Source organism: Telmatherina bonti (genome assembly GCF_933228915.1).
Source record: "Telmatherina bonti genome assembly, chromosome: 7".
Classification (NCBI taxonomy): domain Eukaryota; kingdom Metazoa; phylum Chordata; class Actinopteri; order Atheriniformes; family Telmatherinidae; genus Telmatherina; species Telmatherina bonti.
Genome location: NC_136625.1, coordinates 5,761,497 through 5,786,422, shown reverse-complemented (window position 1 = coordinate 5,786,422; position 24,926 = coordinate 5,761,497). Strand labels below are relative to the sequence as shown.

Genomic DNA, 24,926 nt, shown 5'->3' with positions numbered 1-24,926 from the left:
GGTTCATCTCTGTAAACGAGTCGGTTCATCTCTGTGAATGAGTCGGTTCATCTCTGTATATGAGTCGGTTTATCCCTACGAATGAGTCGGTTCATCTCTGTTAATGAGTCGGTTTATCTCTGTGAATGATTCGATTCATCTCTGTGAATGAGTCGGTTCATCTCTGTGAATGAGTCGGTTTATCTCTGTGAATGATTCGATTCATCTCTGTAAACGAGTCGGTTCATCTCTGTGAATGAGTCGGTTCATCTCTGTAAATGTGTCGGTTCATCCCTACGAATGAGTCTGTTCATCTCTGTTAATGAGTCAGTTCTTTATGGTTCTTCAAATAATAAAATTATAAAGTCATAGGAAAGAAAAGAGAAACTGGAAGCTCTACACGTCCCAGATTTTCCATGTTTCGATCTGCTTCGTTGTTTAGATGCTTAAGCAACAGAAAGTTCCAGATATCAGGAACTGACCTGTTGGATCCTTCAGTTCAAAGATCTTTCTCCGTTAACACAGCGGGGTCTTTTACATCACCTTCATACATTATCTGTAGCTAAACTCTCATCTAAACTAGAAATATTCTGAATATGTCTCAGATGAATAGTTCTTCAGTTGGTTTGAGTTCCACTTTGTTCACTGGATGCATGTAAAAGTCACATGGTTGAATACAAGCAGGAGGACGTTCTTCATAAGAACCCAGACATAAAACTGGATTTGCTTATTTTATTTTTATTTTGTTTTATTTAACCTGTATTTGATTAAGTAAAATCAGTTGAGAACAATTTCTCATTTACAATGATGACTTGACAAGAGGCCCCAGCGATTTAAACAAAGATAAACAGACTAAACAAAACAAGTTCAAACGAGGCCAGAGAAGAACAGGGAAAAGGAAACAAAACAGGCAAAAGAAGTCTCACGGCCAAAACTAAACAAAAACCGCCGTAATAACCACTAAAATATATGGAGGGAAACTAAAAAGGGAAGGGGGGGGGGGGGGGTTCAATAATTACAATGGAACGTTGTGGAGTGTTTTAGTTTCAGTTTAATTGAGGCAATCAATGGGAGAACTGAAAGTTTGAAGGAGTTTTGGAGACAGTATGGGCTTTCGAAACAGATAGAGTAATCTAAAAACTCCAGGTAGTGAAGTGGGATTTACGATTTCTGTGGGATGTTGTATTATTTATTCTTTTCTTTTTATGCTTGAATAATGGTTGGTTACAAAGACTGGATGAAACTGAAGGTAAAAGCGTAAAAATGTTCAACAAGATTTCCAAAAAGCTGGAAAACTATTAATCAAGACAATTTTAAAGGATTCTTAGAAAGTCAGAGATAAAGACATAAAGACTAGGTTAACAGTTTTGGACAGTTTTATGAAGTGACACGATTGGAAGGAATGGAAGGAAAAATGAGGAATAAATTAAGAGGTTCATCAAAAAGGATTAAAATATTTGTCTATAAATTCCTGTTATTATTCATAACAGTCTGTTTATCATAATAGTGTATTTGTATTCCATTATTTGCCTCTAATTACTAACTCCAAATAGCACAAAATGTTCGTATTTTTCCGATAAAAGTAGAAAAATGAAGACTTGCTTTAATCCTACATTTCCCATGATGCCCCGCGCAACGGAAGTACGTAATTCCCCGTGACCTTGGTTCGTCTTCTTCTCTTGTTTTCTAACAGGCAGAGAGGACGGCATGGCGAACAAGGAGCCCGGAGTAAGCGTGTTTTCCTTCTAAACTCACAGTTAAACCAACTTTTGGACTTTCCCGTCCGCAGTTCGGCAGAACCGCGCTGATGTTTCCCACTCTTTGCACGTTGTCTCGTGACACCCGGAAATGTAATAGCTTTGATGTTTGCACGTGAGTCCAGGTGATGTAAGTTAGCTTTAGCTTTTGCTCACCTGAGATCAGCTGGATGAAAAAGATTAATAACGTAAAAAACAGGTTTGTTTTTATGTATTTAACAATTTAAAGGCTTTACCAGGAGTTCCTCCACGGTTGTTTAGACTTTACGGTTAAAAATCACGTGAATTAGGAGGTTTTTGCACATTTCCACAGTTTTATTTACTTCATGTTGAATTAATAAACATTAATAATTATTTCCAGTTTTATTTCTTTAATAAAAAGGGACAGCCAGGAGTTTAATGAACGGATAAAATAAAATAAATGGATCATTTGTCTGTGTTATATGTGAGAAGCAGATCTCTCCAAGTGACAGCTGTGTTTTGGGTTATTCACACTAAAGTTTAGCGTTTTAGAAAATTAATGAATAAAAGTAGATTTTCTGTTTAAAAACTCAACCCTGAAGATTTATTTTAGGCTTGATTTCAGACATCTCCTGAGACCTGTACATGCTGATCAATATGCACCGCACATCTTTAATTTATCATATTGCCTGTTTGGACTAAAAAACATGTTAATGATGGATTAAAGCTGGTAAATCTGGCGCTTTAGGTTTGATCCTTGATGTTCATCATTACATCTCTCTGTGGATGTGAGACGCAGCGTCTGGCCTAGTCTATAAGAAGATTGGTAACTGAGCTACAGCCCTGTTCTAGTCAGACCCGGTCTCTCCAGGGTCAACTAAAGGCTCGTTCGCTGCATCGTTTCCAGAAAATGGTTCAACAAAACAGAAGCGAGCGGTGCCGGCCTTGCACCAGGGGTTAAATAAGCTGATGCCACATTCATCATCATGGTGGTCGGTAGGGACATGGTGGCAGGTGGTCTGCCACCAGGTCTCTTCCGGAGCTGGAGGGCGCTTGGCGTTCCATGGTTAGGCAAACATCCCAAAGTGAGGTAGACTGATAACTGCGAGGTTCCACGGTGAGGTAGACGGATAACTGTGAGGTTCCACGGTGAGGTAGACGGATAACTGTGAGGTTCCACGGTGAGGTAGACGGATAACTGCGAGGTTCCGCGGTGAGGTAGACGGATAACTGCGAGGTTCCACGGTGAGGTAGACGGATAACTGCGAGGTTCCGCGGTGAGGTAGACGGATAACTGCGAGGTTCCGCGGTGAGGTAGACGGATAACGGCGAGGTTCCGCGGTGAGGTAGACGGATAACGGCGAGGTTCCGCGGTGAGGTAGACGGATAACGGCGAGGTTCCGCGGTGAGGTAGACGGATAACGGCGAGGTTCCGCGGTGAGGTAGACGGATAACGGCGAGGTTCCGCGGTGAGGTAGACGGATAACCGTGAGGTGTTGTTCCTCTTCTCCTGAAAAAAATGTAGCTTGTTAAACGAGTTTTATCTGCGCGGCCTGTAGCGCGGTGTCGGCCTTCATCCCGGTGTGTTGGAGCCGCTCGGAGCAGAATGACTTTCTGTCCTCCCAGCCTGCAGAGAGTTTGTCAGTGATGAGGTTGTGATGCTGTTTCAGGGTTTCCTGCAGCAGCTGCGGCAGATCGCCAGCAGGATGTCGTCCGGACCTCGGGGTGCAGGAATCGGCCTCAAACTGCTGATCGGAGCCGGAGCTCTGGCTTACGGAGTGAAGGAGGCCACGTACACAGGTGATGTCTTGAATTTAAACTTGTTAGGTTTTATCCTGTCTGCAACAGATCCAGAACAGCAGCTGCTTCTCTGCTGTTTTCTTCATCCTGGTCTTCCTCTTTCAGGATCAGTTTTACTGTAAGCTTCTGTAGATAACCTCACAGCTCAGACTGACTGGTTGGTGGTGGAATATTTCCACCCATAAGTTCATATTTTTATAATAGCTAAAGATAATCTGCAGTTTTTGCTGGATGCAGTGATGACAAACTGATATTTTAGCATCTTGTTTCCAACAGCAAACCAAAAGATTTGGCTCTTCACAGTTATTATTTCATCTCATTGTACAAAAATGTGCATGACACGAATCTCTAAGAACATGAAGACGCACGGTGAGATTAGATCAGATTCATCCTGCAGAAACTTTGTTTGCTTTGTAGAGCAGTTAGAATAATAAACGAATCAATCTGAGACTAAACCAGTCAGAGAAAATCTGCGTTAAAAAGCTTTTATTGTGACAAAACTGGATGTAGATAACCAGTTGGTTCTCCACAGAACTTTCCAGTTTCCTGCCAGATCTCCTGATATTTCGGAATAAAGTCATAAATTATTGCAGGTCAGACAAACAACGGCAAAGACGAACTTCTGCGAGCTGCACCGCTCTGCTACATGATGTGTGGCCTTAGTTGATCTTAGATCTGCTGATCCGGTCACAAGCCGTTAAATCTGATTAAATGATCAATTTCTTTATTGAAATACCGAGTTAATTTATTTCTCAGCTGATTTTCAGGAGATAAAGAACATTTCCAATGTCCTACGTCTCCATCTTCACACTTCCACCCATCTTTTACGTTGCCATGGTTAAGTCAGTTCATCCACTAGGTGGCAGTGCAGAGTTCAGAGGTCACCTCCATGTTCTGACTCCGGTTCTCAGCTTCTTCAGATGCTTTCTGCATCATCTTCTTCCTGTTCCTCTTGTTCCTCTCTGGTTTGTTCCTTTCTCTAGTTGCGCATCAACTGAACAACTCAGCACTGCCCCGTGTGGTTTCCGGTGGTATTGCTCCTTTCCCTGCGTCGAGACGGTTAGCAGAGCTCCTTGAAAACAGACCAAATTACGTTCATAACCAAGGCGGGAGAGGGATCAAACTTTACGTCGGTCTGTCCATCTTTAGACTCATTTCAGTTGAAGAAGAAGTAGGAGGAGGAGGAGGAGAGGATGAAGAGGGTTGGATTTGTTTGTCTTCTTGACTCTGTGACCATGTCGTCCTCAGTTGAAGGAGGTCATCGAGCCATCATCTTCAGCAGGATCGGAGGGATGCAGATGGACACGGTGCTTGCCGAGGGACTCCACTTCAGGTAGGCCTTTCTGTTACCACGGCAACGAGATTAAAGTCTTCCAGCACCATGCTGCAAACTTCCTGCACCGAGAAAAAGGTCAAAATGCCATTTAACACGTTAACATGCAGCACTGTGGACGACCATCAGGCTGAGTTGGTCTACCAGCGGTGTCACAGGAACCCAGTTTCCTCTCGCATTAATAACCAATCGGATTTCAGGTTGAGACATCCAGCTGCAGGTTGGACTTCAGCTGGACTGCAGAATGACATGGATGGGGTGGATAAATGTTAAATCCATGTGCGCTCCGGCAGTTTTACCGGCAGGATGGAGGGAGCTAATGTAAGTCTGAGTCGGGTTGCGACGCCTCCGGCTGTTTACGCTGTAGATGGACACCGAACACACCGGCTTCTTACCAAAACATCACATTCCAGAAGTGCACGACTAAAACCTGAAAATGAGACAACTGCACACAATGCCGGAGTGTCTAAGCAGGAGGTTCGGCAGGGTTCTGATTGGGCCGCATCACCCGGTGAGGTATGAAGTGTTACAGAACCGACGGGTTGACACATCGATCGACATACTTATCTGAGAAGAGGCTCAATACGCAGATCAATACCAAATACCTGTTCCTCCCAACATACCAACAGTTATAGAAATAAAGTTCCAGGATGGAACTACTTCTTCCTCCGCCTGCTGTAGGCATGTGAGAAACCGCAGACGAGTCGCAGCAACAAGCTCACTACCCGCTGATCCGTCCAACACGCAGTGATGATGGAGATATTTCAGCTGCATGAGCACAACAACGAGCAGTTTGTGGTGTGAACACCTGAGAGTCGGTCAGAACTCGGTGATGATGAGGAGAGGAGGAGGGCAGCTACGGCCGGGCGGAGACAGACGGTGCTTTGGACTGAAGGAAGCTGCAGTCCAGGTTCTGTCAGAGCGGAAATGTGAAGCTGGTGCACACGACCAGCAACGTCTGGTTTACGGGGAAGTGATTAGGGCTGGGCCATATATCGAATATACTGGAGATATGGTGGCTAGTCCCCTGTGCGATATAGAAAATGTCTATATTCGTCATATTGGAGTATCCTGTTGTCACGCAGGTGTTTTTAGCTGTGGGCGGGGTTTCCTCCCTCCTCCTCGACTCTGCACCGCTTTGCACAGAGAGTTAAAGCAAGCGCACCTGTTTACGTACATAACGTGAGCTACGTGCTACGTCATGAGAGGCGGCGTGGAGCCACTGTTGCCAACTTGGCGACTTTCTCGCTAAATCTGGCGACTTTTTTTGTGAAAAGCGACAAATCTAGCGACTTTTACAGGAGTTATTGGAGACTTTCCTGGTGTTTTGGCGACTGACTTTAAAGCGCATATTGTAAAGTTATTGTCAGAAGGAGAGTCTCTCCCCGTCCTAAAGCACTCAGTCGCTCCGGCTGCAGCTGCAGCCAGTCAGAGGAGCAGAGAGGACACCTGCACGACTCCACCTACAGTCACAATGAACAGCCAAATCCACCACTGATCCCGCTCTGGATTACAGAGTGGGACGTAAATTACAAAGTTTTTCACGTCACGCAAAAATAATTCATTCTATTTGATTACATTCACAGACTCTGTCACTTACTCACCTCATCCACTGTGTGTGACACAAGCATATTTATCTAGCTCCTCATGTCTCTAGAAAGTACAGAAAGGAGTGGGAATCAAACCCTGAATTAAAAGCTGTCTGAAGCCGTTTATTGGAGACGATACGAGGACATTCTGCCTGGATTATAAGACTGATTTCTACGCTAAACTCTGCGATAAAAAAAAAAACACGACAACTCAAAAACGTATCCATAAAGCAAAGCCTTATAATAGTTCATCATTTGAAAAGTCCCCCCTAGAGCACCTATTTTCATACGTTGCATTTATTACATCATGCAAAGTCACTTTATTTTGTTTTAAAATGACATGTTTCTGCCACTGCTTTAACTGTTCAATAAACGGTTTTAATCAGTTTGCTTCGGTACAATTTCATCCTTTTGGCATGAATGTTTAAAATCAGCATATCTTAATGCAGTATGAATAATTATGTTTTAATGGAGACACAAAATCATCTTACTGATGTGATTGTATGCACCAAAGTATTAATTCAAGGCTAACATAAATATCGAGATATATATCGTATATCGTGACATGCCATAAAAATATCGGGATATTACTAAAAGGTCATATCGCCCAGCCCTAGGTGATTCAGTCTGTCTGCAGCTGGTTTCTGTGCAGATGTTAAACAACGGACGTTCCCTGCAGTCTTAAAACTCCCAGCTTTTCTCTAAGGGGCAGTAATAAGTATGATTTATGAAATAAATGCTGCAATAAATAACTGCGTGCATTCAGCCTGCAGTAATACGTTCCTGAGATGAGCTCAGCTCCACTTCATGTCTAGATTCAGCCAGGTAAGATTACCTGGATTTAGACCAGGTGTGTTAAACGGTTTTCTACTTGGAACAAAGCAGCCAGTGTGAAATAAAAGGTATTTAACGGACAGATGGAGAATTGTCGGATCATTTAAATGTTCATTGAGAGCTTGTAGACGTCTACCTGTCGGATTTTCCCTCATTTGTTACCGTCAGGCAGTTGTTTTTTTTTTAATGTCTCTGTTTAAACGTCTGAATTTTGTCTCCATCAGAATCCCCTGGTTCCAGTACCCGATCATCTACGACATCCGGGCTCGACCCAGGAAGATCTCCTCCCTGACGGGAAGCAAAGGTCAGAGTCCAGAAACAGCCTAATGGACACGTTGGACATGCATGGGTTTAGCATTCGCTGCAGTCGTTCTGATCCCAGTCAGAGTTCCTTCACTGGGGAAATCCACTTCATGATGCTCTAATCCAGCATCTTCCTCATCCTACCTGGACACTGAGCTCTCTCCAGCCACTTATGTGTGTGTTCGTCTCGTCCTCTGATGTCAGCCGTGGTGTGGCATGTCCCGCCGTCAGTGTGCGAAGCAAAACTCTGCTGCAGCATCATGCAGCTCCATAAACAAGACATAAGAAACATCACGATGCCATCAATAGTCAGAAACGAGACGTAACAAATGTCACAATGCCGTCAACAGTCAGAAACGAGACGTAACAAACGTCACAGTGCCGTCAACAGTCAGAAACGAGACGTAACAAACGTCACAATGCCGTCAACAGTCAGAAACGAGACGTAACAAACGTCATGATGCCATCAATAGTCAGAACGAGACGTAACAAACGTCACAATGCCGTCAATAGAGTCAGAAACGAGACGTAACAAACATCACGATGCCATCAATAGAGTCAGAAACGAGACGTAACAAACATAACGATGCCGTCAATAGAGTCAGAGAAGAGACGTAACAATCGTCACGATGCCGTCAATATACTCAGAAACATGACGTAACAAACGTCCCGATGCCATCAATAGTCAGAAACGAGACGTAACAAACGTCACGATGCCATCAATAGTCAGAAACGAGACGTAACAAACGTAACGATACCGTCAATAGAGTCAGAAACGAGACGTAACAAACGTCACGATGCCATCAAAGTAGTCATAAACATGACGTAACAAACGTCACAATGCCGTCAAAGTAGTCAGAAACGAGACGTAACAAACGTCACGATGCCATCAATAGTCAGAAACGAGACGTAACAAACGTCACGATGCCATCAATAGTCAGAAACGAGACGTAACAAACGTAACGATACCGTCAATAGAGTCAGAAACGAGACGTAACAAACGTCACGATGCCATCAAAGTAGTCATAAACATGACGTAACAAACGTCACAATGCCGTCAAAGTAGTCAGAAACGAGACGTAACAAACGTCACGATGCCATCAATAGTCAGAAACGAGACGTAACAAACGTCACGATGCCATCAATAGTCAGAAACGAGACGTAACAAACGTAACGATACCGTCAATAGAGTCAGAAACGAGACGTAACAAACGTCACGATGCCATCAAAGTAGTCATAAACATGACGTAACAAACGTCACAATGCCGTCAAAGTAGTCAGAAACGAGACGTAACAAACGTCACGATGCCATCAAAGTAGTCAGAAACATGACGTAACAAACGTCACAATGCCGTCAAAGTAGTCAGAAACGAGACGTAACAAACGTCACGATGCCATCAAAGTAGTCAGAAACATGACGTAACAAACGTCAAAATGCCGTCAAAGTAGTCAGAAACGAGACGTAACAAACGTCACGATGCCGTTAATGGAGTCAGAAACATGACGTAACAAACGTCAAAATGCCGTCAAAGTAGTCAGAAACGAGACGTAACAAACGTCACGATGCCGTTAATGGAGTCAGAAACAAGACGTAACAAACATCACAATGCCGTCAAAGTAGTCAGAAACGAGACGTAACAAACGTCACGATGCCGTTAATGGAGTCAGAAACAAGACGTAACAAACGTCACGATGCCGTTAATGGAGTCAGAAACGAGACGTAACAAACGTCACGATGCCGGTAATGGAGTCAGAAACGAGACGTAACAAACGTCACGATGCCGTTAATGGAGTCAGAAACGAGACGTAACAAACGTCATGTCACTAAAAGTGCGAAAAACCTAAATATTACCAAAAAAAAAAAACCCCCCAAAAAAACCGGTAATGAAATGCGTACGTGTGGTCTCGAGTCTTCCTCAGTCCAGACCCTGACAGTCTTGTCTCTGGTCTGTCTCAGACCTCCAGATGGTGAACCTGACGCTGCGAGTTCTGTCCCGGCCTCTGGCGTCCAACCTGCCCGTCCTCTACCAGCAGCTGGGACAAGACTATGACGAGCGCGTGCTGCCGTCCATCGTCAACGAGGTGCTGAAGAGCGTAGTGGCGAAATTCAACGCCTCGCAGCTCATCACGCAGAGAGCACAGGTAAACCGGCATGCTGTAAACTGAACCTTTCTGACTGAAATGTTCTGGTTCTGCAGGATATTCTGACTGAAATGTTCTGGTTCTGCAGGATATTCTGACTGAAATGTTCTGGTTCTGCAGGGTTCTTCTGACTGAAATGTTCTGGTTCTGCAGGATATTCTGACTGAAATGTTCTGGTTCTGCAGGGTTCTTCTGACTGAAATGTTCTGGTTCTGCAGGATATTCTGACTGAAATGTTCTGGTTCTGCAGGGTTCTTCTGACTGAAATGTTCTGGTTCTGCAGGATATTCTGACTGAAATGTTCTGGTTCTGCAGGGTTCTTCTGACTGAAATGTTCTGGTTCTGCAGGATATTCTAACTGAAATGTTCTGGTTCTGCAGGGTTCTTCTGACTGAAATGTTCTGGTTCTGCAGGATATTCTGACTGAAATGTTCTGGTTCTGCAGGGTTCTGACAGAAATGTTCTGGTTCTGCAGGTTATTCCGACTGAAATGTTCTGGTTCTGCAGGTTATTCCGACTGAAATGTTCTGGTTCTGCAGGTTATTCTGACTGAAATGTTCTAGTTCTGCAGGTTATTCTGACTGAAATGTTCTGGTTCTGCAGGTTATTCTGACTGAAATGTTCTGGTTCTGCAGGGTTCTTCTGACTGAAATGTTCTGGTTCTGCAGGGTTCTGACTGAAATGTTCTGGTTCTGCAGGTTATTCCGACTGAAATGTTCTGGTTCTGCAGGTTTCTAACTGAAATGTTCTGGTTCTCCAGGTTTCTGACTGAAATGTTCTGGTTCTGCAGGTTTCTGACTGAAATGTTCTGGTTCTGCAGGTTATTCCGACTGAAATGTTCTGGTTCTGCAGGATATTCCGACTGAAATGTTCTGGTTCTGCAGGGTTCTTCTGACTGAAATGTTCTGGTTCTGCAGGTTATTCCGACTGAAATGTTCTGGTTCTGCAGGTTATTCCGACTGAAATGTTCTGGTTCTGCAGGATATTCTGACTGAAATGTTCTGGTTCTGCAGGGTTCTTCTGACTGAAATGTTCTGGTTCTGCAGGGTTCTGACTGAAATGTTCTGGTTCTGCAGGTTATTCCGACTGAAATGTTCTGGTTCTGCAGGTTTCAGACTGAAATGTTCTGGTTCTGCAGGTTTCTGACTGAAATGTTCTGGTTCTGCAGGTTTCTGACTGAAATGTTCTGGTTCTTCAGGTTTCTGACTGAAATGTTCTGGTTCTGCAGGTTTTTCTGACTGAAATGTTCTGGTTCTGCAGGTTATTCCGACTGAAATGTTCTGGTTCTGCAGGTTATTCCGACTGAAATGTTCTGGTTCTGCAGGTTATTCTGACTGAAATGTTCTAGTTCTGCAGGTTATTCTGACTGAAATGTTCTGGTTCTGCAGGTTATTCTGACTGAAATGTTCTGGTTCTGCAGGGTTATTCTGACTGAAATGTTCTGGTTCTGCAGGGTTCTGACTGAAATGTTCTGGTTCTGCAGGTTATTCCGACTGAAATGTTCTGGTTCTGCAGGTTTCTAACTGAAATGTTCTGGTTCTCCAGGTTTCTGACTGAAATGTTCTGGTTCTGCAGGTTTCTGACTGAAATGTTCTGGTTCTGCAGGTTATTCCGACTGAAATGTTCTGGTTCTGCAGGATATTCCGACTGAAATGTTCTGGTTCTGCAGGGTTCTTCTGACTGAAATGTTCTGGTTCTGCAGGGTTCTGACTGAAATGTTCTGGTTCTGCAGGTTATTCCGACTGAAATGTTCTGGTTCTGCAGGTTATTCCGACTGAAATGTTCTGGTTCTGCAGGATATTCTGACTGAAATGTTCTGGTTCTGCAGGGTTCTTCTGACTGAAATGTTCTGGTTCTGCAGGGTTCTGACTGAAATGTTCTGGTTCTGCAGGTTATTCCGACTGAAATGTTCTGGTTCTGCAGGTTTCTGACTGAAATGTTCTGGTTCTGCAGGTTTCTGACTGAAATGTTCTGGTTCTGCAGGTTTCTGACTGAAATGTTCTGGTTCTTCAGGTTTCTGACTGAAATGTTCTGGTTCTGCAGGTTTTTCTGACTGAAATGTTCTGGTTCTGCAGGTTATTCCGACTGAAATGTTCTGGTTCTGCAGGGTTCTGACTGAAATGTTCTGGTTCTGCAGGTTATTCCGACTTAAATGTTCTGATTCTGCAGGTTATTCCGACTGAAATGTTCTGGTTCTGCAGGGTTCCGACTGAAATGTTCTGGTTCTGCAGGGTTCTGACTGAAATGTTCTGGTTCTGCAGGGTTCTGACTGAAATGTTCTGGTTCTTCAGGTTTCTGACTGAAATGTTGTGTTTCTGCAAGTTTCTGACTGAAATGTTCTGGTTCTGCAGGTTATTCCGACTGAAATGTTCTGGTTCTGCAGGTTTCAGACTGAAATGTTCTGGAGGTTATTACGACTGAAATTTTCTGGTTCTTCAGGTTTCTGACTGAAATGTTCTGGTTCCTCAGGTTTCCGACTGAAATGTTCTGGTTCTGCAGGTTATTCCGACTGAAATGTTCTGGTTCTGCAGGTTATTCTGACTGAAACGTTCTGGTTCTGCAGGTTTTTCTGACTGAAATGTTCTGGTTTTGCAGGTTGTTCTGACTGAAACGTTCTGGTTCTGCAGGTTGTTCTGACTGAAACGTTCTGGTTCTGCAGGTTATTCTGACTGAAACGTTCTGGTTCTGCAGGGTTCTGACTGAAACGTTCTGGTTCTGCAGGTTATTCCGACTGAAATGTTCTGGTTCTGCAGGTTTCTGACTGAAATGTTCTGGTACCTCAGGTTATTCCGACTGAAATGTTCTGGTTCTTCAGGTTATTCCGACTGAAATGTTCTGGTTCTGCAGGTTATTCCGACTAAAATGTTCTGGTTCTGCAGGTTATTCTGACTGAAACGTTCTGGTTCTGCAGGTTTTTCTGACTGAAATGTTCTGGTTTTGCAGGTTGTTCTGACTGAAACGTTCTGGTTCTGCAGGTTGTTCTGACTGAAACGTTCTGGTTCTGCAGGTTTTTCTGACTGAAATGTTCTGGTTCTGCAGGGTTCTGACTGAAACGTTCTGGTTCTTCAGGTTTCTGACTGAAATGTTCTAGTTCTTCAGGTTTCTGACTGAAATGTTCTGGTTCTGCAGGTTATTCTGACTGAAACGTTCTGGTTCTGCAGGTTATTCCGACTGAAATGTTCTGGTTCTGCAGGTTATTCCGACTGAAATGTTCTGGTTCTGCAGGGTTCTTCTGACTGAAATGTTCTGGTTCTGCAGGGTTCTTCTGACTGAAATGTTCTGGTTCTGCAGGGTTCTGACAGAAATGTTCTGGTTCTGCAGGGTTCTGACTGAAATGTTCTGGTTCTGCAGGGTTCTGACTGAAATGTTCTGGTTCTGCAGGTGTTCCAGACTGAAATGTTCTGGTTCTGCAGGTTATTCCGACTGAAATGTTCTGGTTCTGCAGGGTTCTGACTGAAATGTTCTGGTTCTTCAGGTTTCTGATTGAAATGTTCTGGTTCTGCAGGTTTCAGACTGAAATGTTCTGGTTCTTCAGGTTTCTGACTGAAATGTTCTGGTTCTTCAGGTTTCTGACTGAAATGTTCTGGTTCTGCAGGTTATTACGGCTGAAATGTTCTGGTTCTGCAGGTTATTCCGACTGAAACATTCTGGTTCTGCAGGTTATTCCGACTGAAATGTTCTGGTTCTGCAGGTTATTCCGACTGAAATGTTCTGGTTCTGCAGGTTATTCCGACTGAAATGTTCTGGTTCTGCAGGTTTTTCTGACTGAAACGTTCTGGTTCTGCAGGTTTTTCTGACTGAAATGTTCTGGTTCTGCAGGTTTCAGACTGAAATGTTCTGGTTCTGCAGGTTTCAGACTGAAATGTTCTGGTTCTGCAGGTTTCTGACTGAAATGTTCTGGTTCTGCAGGTTATTCTGACTGAAACGTTCTGGTTCTGCAGGTTATTCCGACTGAAACGTTCTGGTTCTGCAGGTTTTTCTGACTGAAACGTTCTGGTTCTGCAGGTCAGTCCGACTGAAATGTTCTGGTTCTGCAGGGTTCTGACTGAAATGTTCTGGTTCTGCAGGGTTCTGACTGAAATGTTCTGGTTCTGTAGGGTTCTGACTGAAATGTTCTGGTTCTGCAGGTTATTCTGACTGAAACGTTCTGGTTCTGCAGGTTTTTCTGACTGAAATGTTCTGGTTTTGCAGGTTGTTCTGACTGAAACGTTCTGGTTCTGCAGGTTGTTCTGACTGAAACGTTCTGGTTCTGCAGGTTTTTCTGACTGAAATGTTCTGGTTCTGCAGGGTTCTGACTGAAACGTTCTGGTTCTTCAGGTTTCTGACTGAAATGTTCTAGTTCTTCAGGTTTCTGACTGAAATGTTCTGGTTCTGCAGGTTATTCTGACTGAAACGTTCTGGTTCTGCAGGTTATTCCGACTGAAATGTTCTGGTTCTGCAGGTTATTCCGACTGAAATGTTCTGGTTCTGCAGGGTTCTTCTGACTGAAATGTTCTGGTTCTGCAGGGTTCTTCTGACTGAAATGTTCTGGTTCTGCAGGGTTCTGACAGAAATGTTCTGGTTCTGCAGGGTTCTGACTGAAATGTTCTGGTTCTGCAGGGTTCTGACTGAAATGTTCTGGTTCTGCAGGTGTTCCAGACTGAAATGTTCTGGTTCTGCAGGTTATTCCGACTGAAATGTTCTGGTTCTGCAGGGTTCTGACTGAAATGTTCTGGTTCTTCAGGTTTCTGATTGAAATGTTCTGGTTCTGCAGGTTTCAGACTGAAATGTTCTGGTTCTTCAGGTTTCTGACTGAAATGTTCTGGTTCTTCAGGTTTCTGACTGAAATGTTCTGGTTCTGCAGGTTATTACGGCTGAAATGTTCTGGTTCTGCAGGTTATTCCGACTGAAACATTCTGGTTCTGCAGGTTATTCCGACTGAAATGTTCTGGTTCTGCAGGTTATTCCGACTGAAATGTTCTGGTTCTGCAGGTTATTCCGACTGAAATGTTCTGGTTCTGCAGGTTTTTCTGACTGAAACGTTCTGGTTCTGCAGGTTTTTCTGACTGAAATGTTCTGGTTCTGCAGGTTTCAGACTGAAATGTTCTGGTTCTGCAGGGTTCAGACTGAAATGTTCTGGTTCTGCAGGTTTCTGACTGAAATGTTCTGGTTCTGCAGGTTATTCTGACTGAAACGTTCTGGTTCTGCAGGTTATTCCGACTGAAACGTTCTGGTTCTGCAGGTTTTTCTGACTGAAACGTTCTGGTTCTGCAGGTCAGTCCGACTGAAATGTTCTGGTTCTGCAGGGTTCTGACTGAAATGTTCTGGTTCTGCAGGGTTCTGACTGAAATGTTCTGGTTCTGTAGGGTTCTGACTGAAATGTTCTGGTTCTGCAGGTTTCTGACTGAAATGTTCTGGTTCTTCAGGTTTCTGACTGAAATGTTCTGGTTCTTCAGGTTTCTGACTGAAATGTTCTGGTTCTGCAGGTTATTACGGCTGAAATGTTCTGGTTCTGCAGGTTATTCTGACTGAAACGTTCTGGTTCTGCAGGTTATTCTGACTGAAATGTTCTGGTTCTGCAGGTTATTCCGACTGAAATGTTCTGGTTCTGCAGGTTTCAGACTGAAATGTTCTGGTTCTTCAGGTTTCTGACTGAAATGTTCTGGTTCTTCAGGTTTCTGACTGAAATGTTCTGGTTCTGCAGGTTATTACGGCTGAAATGTTCTGGTTCTGCAGGTTATTCTGACTGAAACGTTCTGGTTCTGCAGGTTATTCTGACTGAAACGTTCTGGTTCTGCAGGTTATTCCGACTGAAATGTTGTGGTTCTGCAGGTTTCTGACTGAAATGTTGTGGTTCTGCAAGTTTCTGACTGAAATGTTCTGGTTCTGCAGGTTATTCCGACTGAAATGTTCTGGTTCTGCAGGTTATTCCGACTGAAATGTTCTGGTTCTGCAGGTTTCTGACTCAAATTTTTTGGTTCTTCAAGTTTCTGACTGAAATGTTCTGGTTCTTCAGGTTATTCCGACTGAAATGTTCTGGTTCTGCAGGTTATTCCGACTGAAATGTTCTGGTTCTGCAGGTTTCTGACTGAAATGTTGTGGTTCTGCAAGTTTCTGACTGAAATGTTCTGGTTCTGCAGGTTATTCTGACTGAAACGTTCTGGTTCTGCAGGTTATTCTGACTGAAACGCTCTGGTTCTGCAGGTTATTCCGACTGAAATGTTCTGGTTCTGCAGGTTATTCCGACTGAAACGTTCTGGTTCTGCAGGTTATTCTGACTGAAACGTTCTGGTTCTGCAGGTTATTCTGACTGAAACGTTCTGGTTCTGCAGGTTTTTCTGACTGAAATGTTCTGGTTCTGCAGGTTTCAGACTGAAATGTTCTGGTTCTGCAGGTTTCAGACTGAAATGTTCTGGTTCTGCAGGTTTCTGACTGAAATGTTGTGGTTCTGCAAGTTTCTGACTGAAATGTTCTGGTTCTGCAGGTTATTCTGACTGAAATGTTCTGGTTCTGCAGGTTTCTGACTGAAATGTTGTGGTTCTGCAAGTTTCTGACTGAAATGTTGTGGTTCTGCAAGTTTCTGACTGAAATGTTGTGGTTCTGCAAGTTTCTGACTGAAATGTTTTGGTTCTGCAGGTTATTCCGACTGAAATGTTCTGGTTCTGCAGGTTTCAGACTGAAATGTTCTGGTTCTGCAGGTTATTCCGACTGAAATGTTCTGGTTCTGCAGGTTATTCCGACTGAAATGTTCTGGTTCTGCAGGTTATTCCGACTGAAACGTTCTGGTTCTGCAGGTTATTCTGACTGAAACGTTCTGGTTCTGCAGGTTATTCTGACTGAAACGTTCTGGTTCTGCAGGTTATTCTGACTGAAATGTTCTGGTTCTGCAGGTTATTTTGACTGAAACGTTCTGGTTCTGCAGGTTATTCTGACTGAAACGTTCTGGTTCTGCAGGTTATTCTGACTGAAACGTTCTGGTTCTGCAGGTTTTTCCGACTGAAACGTTCTGGTTCTGCAGGTTATTCCGACTGAAACGCTCTGGTTCTGCAGGTTATTCCGACTGAAACGCTCTGGTTCTGCAGGTTATTCCGACTGAAACGTTCTGGTTCTGCAGGTTATTCCGACTGAAACGTTCTGGTTCTGCAGGTTATTCCGACTGAAACGTTCTGGTTCTGCAGGTTATTCCGACTGAAACGTTCTGGTTCTGCAGGTTATTCCGACTGAAACGTTCTGGTTCTGCAGGTTATTCCGACTGAAACGTTCTGGTTCTGCAGGTTTTTCTGACTGAAACGTTCTGGTTCTGCGGGTTTTTCTGACTGAAACGTTCTGGTTCTGCGGGTTTTTCCGACTGAAACGTTCTGGTTCTGCGGGTTTTTCTGACTGAAACGTTCTGGTTCTGCAGGTTTTTCTGACTGAAACGTTCTGGTTCTGCAGGGTTCTGACTGAAATGTTCTGGTTCTGCAGGTTATTCCGACTGAAATGTTCTGGTTCTTCAGGTTTCTGACTGAAATGTTCTGGTTCTGCAAGTTTCTGACTGAAATGTTCTGGTTCTGCAGGTTATTCCAAGTGAAATGTTCTGGTTCTGCAGGTTTCTGACTGAAATGTTGTGGTTCTGTAGGTTATTACGGCTGAAATGTTCTGGTTCTGCAGGTTTTTTTGACTGAAACGTTCTGGTTCTGCAGGTTATTCTGACTGAAACGTTCTGGTTCTGCAGGTTATTCTGACTGAAACGTTCTGGTTCTGCAGGTTATTCTGACTGAAACGTTCTGGTTCTGCAGGTTATTCTGACTGAAACGTTCTGGTTCTGCAGGTTATTCTGACTGAAACGTTCTGGTTCTGCAGGTTATTCTGACTGAAACGTTCTGGTTCTGCAGGTTATTCTGACTGAAACGTTCTGGTTCTGCAGGTTTTTCCGACTGAAACGTTCTGGTTCTGCAGGTTATTCCGACTGAAACGCTCTGGTTCTGCAGGTTATTCCGACTGAAACGCTCTGGTTCTGCAGGTTATTCCGACTGAAACGTTCTGGTTCTGCAGGTTATTCCGACTGAAACGTTCTGGTTCTGCAGGTTATTCCGACTGAAACGTTCTGGTTCTGCAGGTTATTCCGACTGAAACGTTCTGGTTCTGCAGGTTATTCCGACTGAAACGTTCTGGTTCTGCGGGTTTTTCCGACTGAAACGTTCTGGTTCTGCGGGTTTTTCCGACTGAAACGTTCTGGTTCTGCGGGTTTTTCCGACTGAAACGTTCTGGTTCTGCGGGTTTTTCTGACTGAAACGTTCTGGTTCTGCGGGTTTTTCCGACTGAAACGTTCTGGTTCTGCGGGTTTTTCCGACTGAAACGTTCTGGTTCTGCGGGTTTTTCCGACTGAAACGTTCTGGTTCTGCGGGTTTTTCCGACTGAAACGTTCTGGTTCTGCGGGTTTTTCCGACTGAAACGTTCTGGTTCTGCGGGTTTTTCCGACCGAAACGTTCTGGTTCTGCGGGTTTTTCCGACCGAAACGTTCTGGTTCTGCGGGTTTTTCTGACTGAAACGTTCTGGTTCTGCGGGTTTTTCTGACTGAAACGTTCTGGTTCTGCGGGTTTTTCTGACTGAAACGTTCTGGTTCTGCGGGTTTTTCTGACTGAAACGTTCTGGTTCTGCGGGTTTTTCTGACTGAAACGTTCTGGTTCTGCGGGTTTTTCTGACTGAAACGTTCTGGTTCTGCGGGTTTTTCTGACTGAAACGTTCTGGTTCTGCAGGGTTCTGACTGAAATGTTCTGGTTCTGCAGGTTATTCCGACTGAAATGTTCTGGTTCTTCAGGTTTCTGACTGAAATGTTCTGGTTCTGCAAGTTTCTGACTGAAATGTTCTGGTTCTGCAGGTTATTCCAAGTGAAATGTTCTGGTTCTGCAGGTTTCTGACTGAAATGTTGTGGTTCTGTAGGTTATTACGGCTGAAATGTTGTGGTTCTGTAGGTTATTACGGCTGAAATGTTGTGGTTCTGTAGGTTATTACGGCTGAAATGTTGTGGTTCTGTAGGTTATTACGGCTGAAATGTTGTGGTTCTGTAGGTTATTACGGCTGAAATGTTCTGGTTCTGCAGGTTTTTTTGACTGAAACGTTCTGGTTCTGCAGGTTATTCTGACTGAAACGTTCTGGTTCTGCAGGTTATTCTGACTGAAACGCTCTGGTTCTGCAGGTTATTCCGACTGAAACGTTCTGGTTCTGCAGGTTATTCCGACTGAAACGTTCTGGTTCTGCAGGTTTCAGACTGAAACGCTCTGGTTCTGCAGGTTATTCCGACTGAAACGCTCTGGTTCTGCAGGTTATTCCGACTGAAATGTTCTGGTTCTGCAGGTTTCTCTACTGATCCGCAGAGAACTGTTTGAGCGGGCCAAAGACTTCAACATCATCCTGGACGACGTGGCGATCACCGACCTGAGCTTCAGCCGGGAGTACACGGCCGCCGTGGAGGCCAAACAAGTCGGTGAGTGGACGGGACGTCTGTTGGAACCGATCCGGTCCTAGATCTAGTTTTAGTCAGAGGAACCCGATGAATGATCAAACCTTCTGATTAGTTATTCCTGTGATGTTTTTCCTGCAGCCCAGCAGGAGGCACAGCGAGCTCAGTTCTACGTAGAAAAGGCCAAACAGGAGCAGAGGCAGAAGATCATCCAGGCTGAAGGAGAAGCTCAGGCAGCGAAGATGGTGAGATGATGAAGATCTTCTGGAATCCTGATGGAGCTGATAAACATCCACCTGATTCCAGCGTAACCATGAGAAACGTGTCGCCTTGTGTGTCTGCGTAACGAATCGTGTTCCTGTGTGTGACAGCTGGGCGAGGCCGTAACCAAGAACCCAGGTTACCTGAAACTCAGGAAGATCCGGGCAGCGCAGAACATCGCCAAGACGGTAAGCAGGACGCAGCCGAGAGTGGCGTCCCGCGGCGGGACGACCCTCGTTAGGTCAAGAAGGGAGCATGTTCCAATCCACCGTTCAATGTTCCGTTCATCAGCCGTCCGTTTAAACATCTGTCCGTCTATCCATCTATCTGATAATCCAATTCTCCATCCGTCCGTCCGTCCATCCATCCATCCATCCATCCGTCCGTCCATCCATCTGTCCATCCATCCGTTCATCCATCCATCCTTCCGTCCGTCCATCCATCCATCCTTCCGTCTATCCATCCGTTCATCTATCCATCCGTTCATCCATCCATCCGTCTATCCATCCGTTCATCCATCCATCCATCCGTCTATCCATCCGTCCGTCCATCCATCCATCCATCCATCCGTCTATCCATCCATCTGTCCATCCATCTATCTGTGGGTGTGGGATAAGCCGGGTCTGGCGGTGTGACATCAGACCGGATCAAAAGGGTTCAGTTCTGGTCCCGTCAGTCTGGATCACTACCTGGTTCTGAATGTAAACCCAGGAGGTTTCTCCTCTGTTTGATCAACCTGATCAGGTCATGTTTTTGGATCAATTCAGCATCTTCATCTCAGCTTTCATGCCGGAGCAGCAGGTTCGGATCCAAAGGGACTGAAAACCGGACCTCGTGACCTGGATGGATGTTCTCTGTAGTCAGAGTTCCTCCTGCTGCACCAGAACCGCTAGAACCATCAGAACCGTTCTTCTACCAGCTGCTGGGGTTACAAAGGTCCAGACCATAAGATGGAGGTCCACTCCGGGTTCTGATGGAGGTTCAGAGGTCCATGCCGGGTTCTGGTGAAGTCTGGTCTGTCTGATGATGATGGTGATGATGAAGGTTTCCACCAGATGGCGCCAGCAGAACAAGAACGAGTCATATGATCAGTCGTCACAGAAACAATCTTCATGTTTTCTGACCTTTTGACCTCCTGGAGGCGACCAGCTAATACCTGCAAACAGAAGAAGAAGAAACCACTCGATTTAAAGAGAAGAAGAAGAAGTGCAGACAGGATTTTTTTTATTTTTTTTATTTCATTTCCAAATATCATACGTACAGATTCAGCTACAGGGATGTGAGAGATGTACAAACGATGGTATAATAAGAACAAAGACTAAAGAATAAGTAACAGCAGATTTTTTAAAAAATGCTCAGGGTTTTTATTCATATCAGTGTATCGACTTTCACAGCATTCTTCCCTTTCACGTAACTTAGATAAGAAATATATTGGTACAATTCTTTGTGAAAAGCAAAAATTCTGTGAATGGACTTCATAAATCTGTTTTTATGTATGAAAAACTTTCCAAGTATTACAATGGAGTTAACTAATATATTGTGAGTTTTGTTTCTTATAGTAAAACCATATAAAACATTGTTTTTCTGAAGCTCAAGAACAGGCGGAAATTTAGAAAGCCATTGGAATAAATCCTCCAAAAATGCATTGATGAAGATGCAGTAAAAAAAATGTCATCTGTAGTTTCAGTGTGATTGAAACAGAATATACAATTATTACAGTCCAAGCCGAAACGTCTATTGAGGAAATCAGATGGATAAATTCCATTGATGATCTTAAGATGAACCTCCTTGGCCTTTGGTACCATTGGAAGATTAAAGAATAAGGATCTCAGATATTTTGAGTCTTTTTTAGAAAAAGAACTGAGAATGAGTTTTGGGATGAAGAAAATGGAAATAGTTCTTTGTTAAATATTTGTCTGATTGTGAGGTTACTTACTTTGGAATGAAATAAGTTCCATCCTTGTACCAAAAGGAAAAGAGGATTTGGGGTTAAACCATTTAGATGCAAATGAGATATCACTGGAAGGATTTGTTTAGGTGTGGCATTAAAAAATTTTTATGCAGACTTTTGTCGTTTACATTAATTTTGACACTAAATTCTTCAAATGAAAGCAGGTTTCCATTGCAGTCCAGTACAGACAGGAAGTACTGGTGATTATTGATCGATCAGAACCTTACAGATAATCACAACAGTTCTGGGTCTCCATCAGTAATCTGATCTGTTCCAGGTTATTGATCAGTTCCAGGTTATTGATTGGTTTCAGGTTATTGATCAGTAACTTGATCAGTATCTGGTTCGGTTGGCTCTTGTTTTATTTGCTGTTTTATAATAAATTTGTGATATTTGTTCTTATTTCGGTGGAAATCATGAAGTTGTTTCTGGGACAGACATGGAGGGTCTGTTTGGCAGAGTAAACGGTGTCGTCAGGGCCGTCAGCAGTTTGCTGATGCTGTGATAAGAACCGCTCTCTGTCCTCGGCCTCGCGTCATTGGGGCCGGTCGTTCTGGTAGCGTCCTGCATGGACGGCGAGCCGTACGTCTCAGTGGTGAATCGGCTCAGTGTTGGGCCGGGACAACATTCCCTTTGTGCTCTGTGGACTTCCACTGCATTTCCTCACTGTGTTTCCGTTTGATCTGCAGGTGGCGCAGTCCCAGAACAAAGTGTACCTGAACGCTGACAGCCTGGTGCTCAACCTGCAGGACAAAGACAGCTTCAAGTGAGTCCACACGCTCGGCAGACGCCACAGCAGGAAGGAAACAAAGCTGCCTGAACACAAACACCACTTTTGTTTTCCAGAATTTACAAGATTGTATTTTTAACCTATGAATGAGTAATGAGAGGAAAACTGAACTGGTTTTAAACCAGCCATGTCTGTCTGTGACCAGTTAAACATTTATGTTGAAACATCGCGCAACAAAAAGCGTTAAAGCAGCATTTACTGGCAGTAATGTGTTGAAAAGATTACGTTGAGACATATATTGACATTCATCTACAGTCTTTCGCTCCTTTTAAAAAGAACATTTTAATTTGATAAAGTTTTGACTTTCTGAGCTCCTCGTCAATATAAGTCGACGCAGGAGTTTGTTTTTCTGAATTTGCTTCAGCAAGAAGATGGCATCATCTGCATAAAGCAGGGTAGGGATGGTTGGCAACATGTGGTAAATTATTAATTTGTAATTAGAATAATCTGGGTCGTTAATTTGTAATTAGTATAATCTGGATCTGTAATTTGTGATTAGAATAATCTGTGTCGTTAATTTGTGATCAGAATAATCTGGGTCGTTAATTTGTGATCAGAATAATATGGGTACAAGTATGGAGCCCTGAGGAACTCCCCGCTGGCAAACCAGAACAGGAAACCACCAACCGTCACACAACCAGTTTGGTTTATCCAGGAAAACATCGTTAGTTACTTCACTGAGGACCTCCTCCGAAATAAATCCAAACATTAAAAATGCAGATTATTACATTTCAGACGTGAATGACAGATTAGATTGTTGCAGTAATCTGATTACTCCATCATGATGAAGCTAAAGCATTAACTCAGGGTCATGTTGAGTAAAACCAGAAAGCAGCTACACCTGCTCCCTAACCAGCCGAAGTACTGAGCTTTCCGCCGTCAACCCTCAGAGGTTATTGACAATGGATCATTTTTACAAAAAGCAAGCCATATCATCTTTTTTTTTTTTCATTCTTCAGCCAAGTGTGTTTAAATCACAAAAATAATGTTCAAATTGTAAATTCATGTCAGAAAGATGGCAGATGAAGATGAAATGTGAAGCAGGAATACTCCGTTCTTTCACACGAGGACTGCAGTCCTACAGGTTTTACATGTTAACATTTCTCCAGAACTCTACACTGCCTCAATATCAGTAAATAAATGTTGTTGCATCCATTTCATTTCAACCAGGAGTGTTGGAGCGGGCAAACATAGAAAACTTGGACCAGGACTTTAACCCTCATGTGGACCTGGTCCTAAGATTTGTAGTTTTTTATTTTATTTATTGTTTTTGTTTTTTATATGGAAGTTTTAATTGTTCATGTTCAAATTTTCCACAATAAGAACAAGTTTCCCAGTTGCTAAGATAAGCTAAATTAAACCAAGATAAGCTAAACTCAGCTAAGCCTAACTAAGCTAAATTAAGATAAGCCAAACTAAGCTAAACTGAGCTCAGTTTAGCCAAGCTAAACTACCTGAGCAAAGCCAAGCTAAACTAAGCTAAATTAAGCCAAGCTGAGCTAAACTGTGCTAAACCAAGCTAAGCTAAACTGAGCTAAACTAGGCTAAGCCAAACTAAGATACTGAGCTAAGCCAAGCTAAACTAAGCCAAGCTGAGCTAAACTCAGCTAAACTGTGCTAAACCAAGCTAAGCTAAACTGAGCTAAGCCAAGCTAAACTGAGCTAAATTAAGCCAAGCTGAGCTAAATTGAGCCATGCTAAGCTAAACAGAGTTAAGCCAAGCTGAGCTAAGCTAAACTGAGCTAAACTAGGCTAAGCCAAACTAAGATACTGAGCTAAGGCAAGCTAAACTGTGCTCAGCTAAGCTGAGCTAAACTGAGCCAAGCTACGCTAAACTGAGCCAAGCCAAGCTAAACTGAGCTAAGATAAGACAAGCTGTGCTAAACTGAGCTAGGCTAAGCTAAACTGAGTTAAGCCAAGCTAAACCAAGCCAAACTAAGCTAAGCCAAGCTGAACTGAGCTAAATAAGCCAAGCTGAGCCAAACTGAGCTAAGCCAAGTTAAACCGAGCCAAGCTGACCTAAGCCGAGCTAAGCTAAACTGCACCAGGCTAAGCTAAACTGCGCCAAGCTAAACTGAGCTAAGTTGGGCTAAGTTCATCGCGACCCTGGTGAGATCATGGATCCAGAAACGCAGCATCTAAACTGTCTTACTTTGCGTTTTCTTTCAGTTTGTCGTTGCTGAAGTAAGAAGTCTTTCCACCGGTCTGCCGTCTCTCCTTCAAATCTGCTTCTGCATCAGGATCCACATCAGGTTTCTGTCCTCCAGTTCAGTCGCGAACCTCTGAGGTCGCCTCAGGTTGTCCATGAGTCGCTCCTCCGCCTGACGACCTGCTTTCCACAGAAGACCACCTTCCTGCTAGTTTACATTAGAAACTCCCTCCTCAGGTGTGGAACTGAATGTGGAGTGATGGATCCACATCACCGTTCGACGACGTGCAGAAGCATCTCAGAAGGAATGGTTTTAGACCTGCTAGTTTAGATGTTAAAGCATAGTGTTGCCCCCCCCCCCCCCCAGGCTCATTAGTTCCTGTAACAGGATGGAAACAAACTGGGACCAGAAACAGACCAGCATGGCGGAGCTCTGTGTTACGAGGCTGAGGTCATGAACCAGGTCAGCTGCAGCGTTTCACTGAGTAAAGCCTCAAACGTTTAGTCACAGCATCTGATGTGTGTCTGCTACAACACACACACACACACACACACACTTCTGGAGGAATTGAAGTGTTTTCTGTTTGTCTCAACGTGAAGCTCTGATTGAATTAACGGGAAATAAATTTCTGGGGTTTTTTTTCTCTACGTCAGCT

At 43.8% G+C, this 24,926-nt stretch overlaps 1 protein-coding gene across 1 annotated transcript; it reads left to right on the top strand.

Moving 5' to 3' along the window:
* The first annotated feature begins 1,672 nt into the window (after window positions 1-1,672).
* Window positions 1,673-24,430, top strand: phb2a (prohibitin 2a). The gene is made up of 10 exons (XM_079244300.1): window positions 1,673-1,707; window positions 3,368-3,497; window positions 4,746-4,830; window positions 7,478-7,557; window positions 9,514-9,698; window positions 19,014-19,143; window positions 19,261-19,364; window positions 19,491-19,568; window positions 22,021-22,097; window positions 24,291-24,430. The coding sequence occupies exons 1-10, from the start codon at window positions 1,687-1,689 to the stop codon at window positions 24,307-24,309; spliced, it is 909 nt and encodes a 302-aa protein (XP_079100426.1). The 5' UTR covers window positions 1,673-1,686; the 3' UTR covers window positions 24,310-24,430.
* Window positions 24,431-24,926: the final 496 nt, after the last annotated feature.

What these genes read in the sequence shown, in the direction of transcription:
- phb2a (XM_079244300.1), top strand. Translation starts at nt 1,687, where the DNA reads ATGGCGAACAAGGAGCCCGGA. An exon ending in GAAGGAGGCCACGTACACAG is followed by an intron (nt 3,498 to 4,745) that starts GTGATGTCTTGA and finishes TGTCGTCCTCAG; the next exon opens with TTGAAGGAGGTCATCGAGCC. An exon ending in CTCCCTGACGGGAAGCAAAG is followed by an intron (nt 7,558 to 9,513) that starts GTCAGAGTCCAG and finishes GGTCTGTCTCAG; the next exon opens with ACCTCCAGATGGTGAACCTG.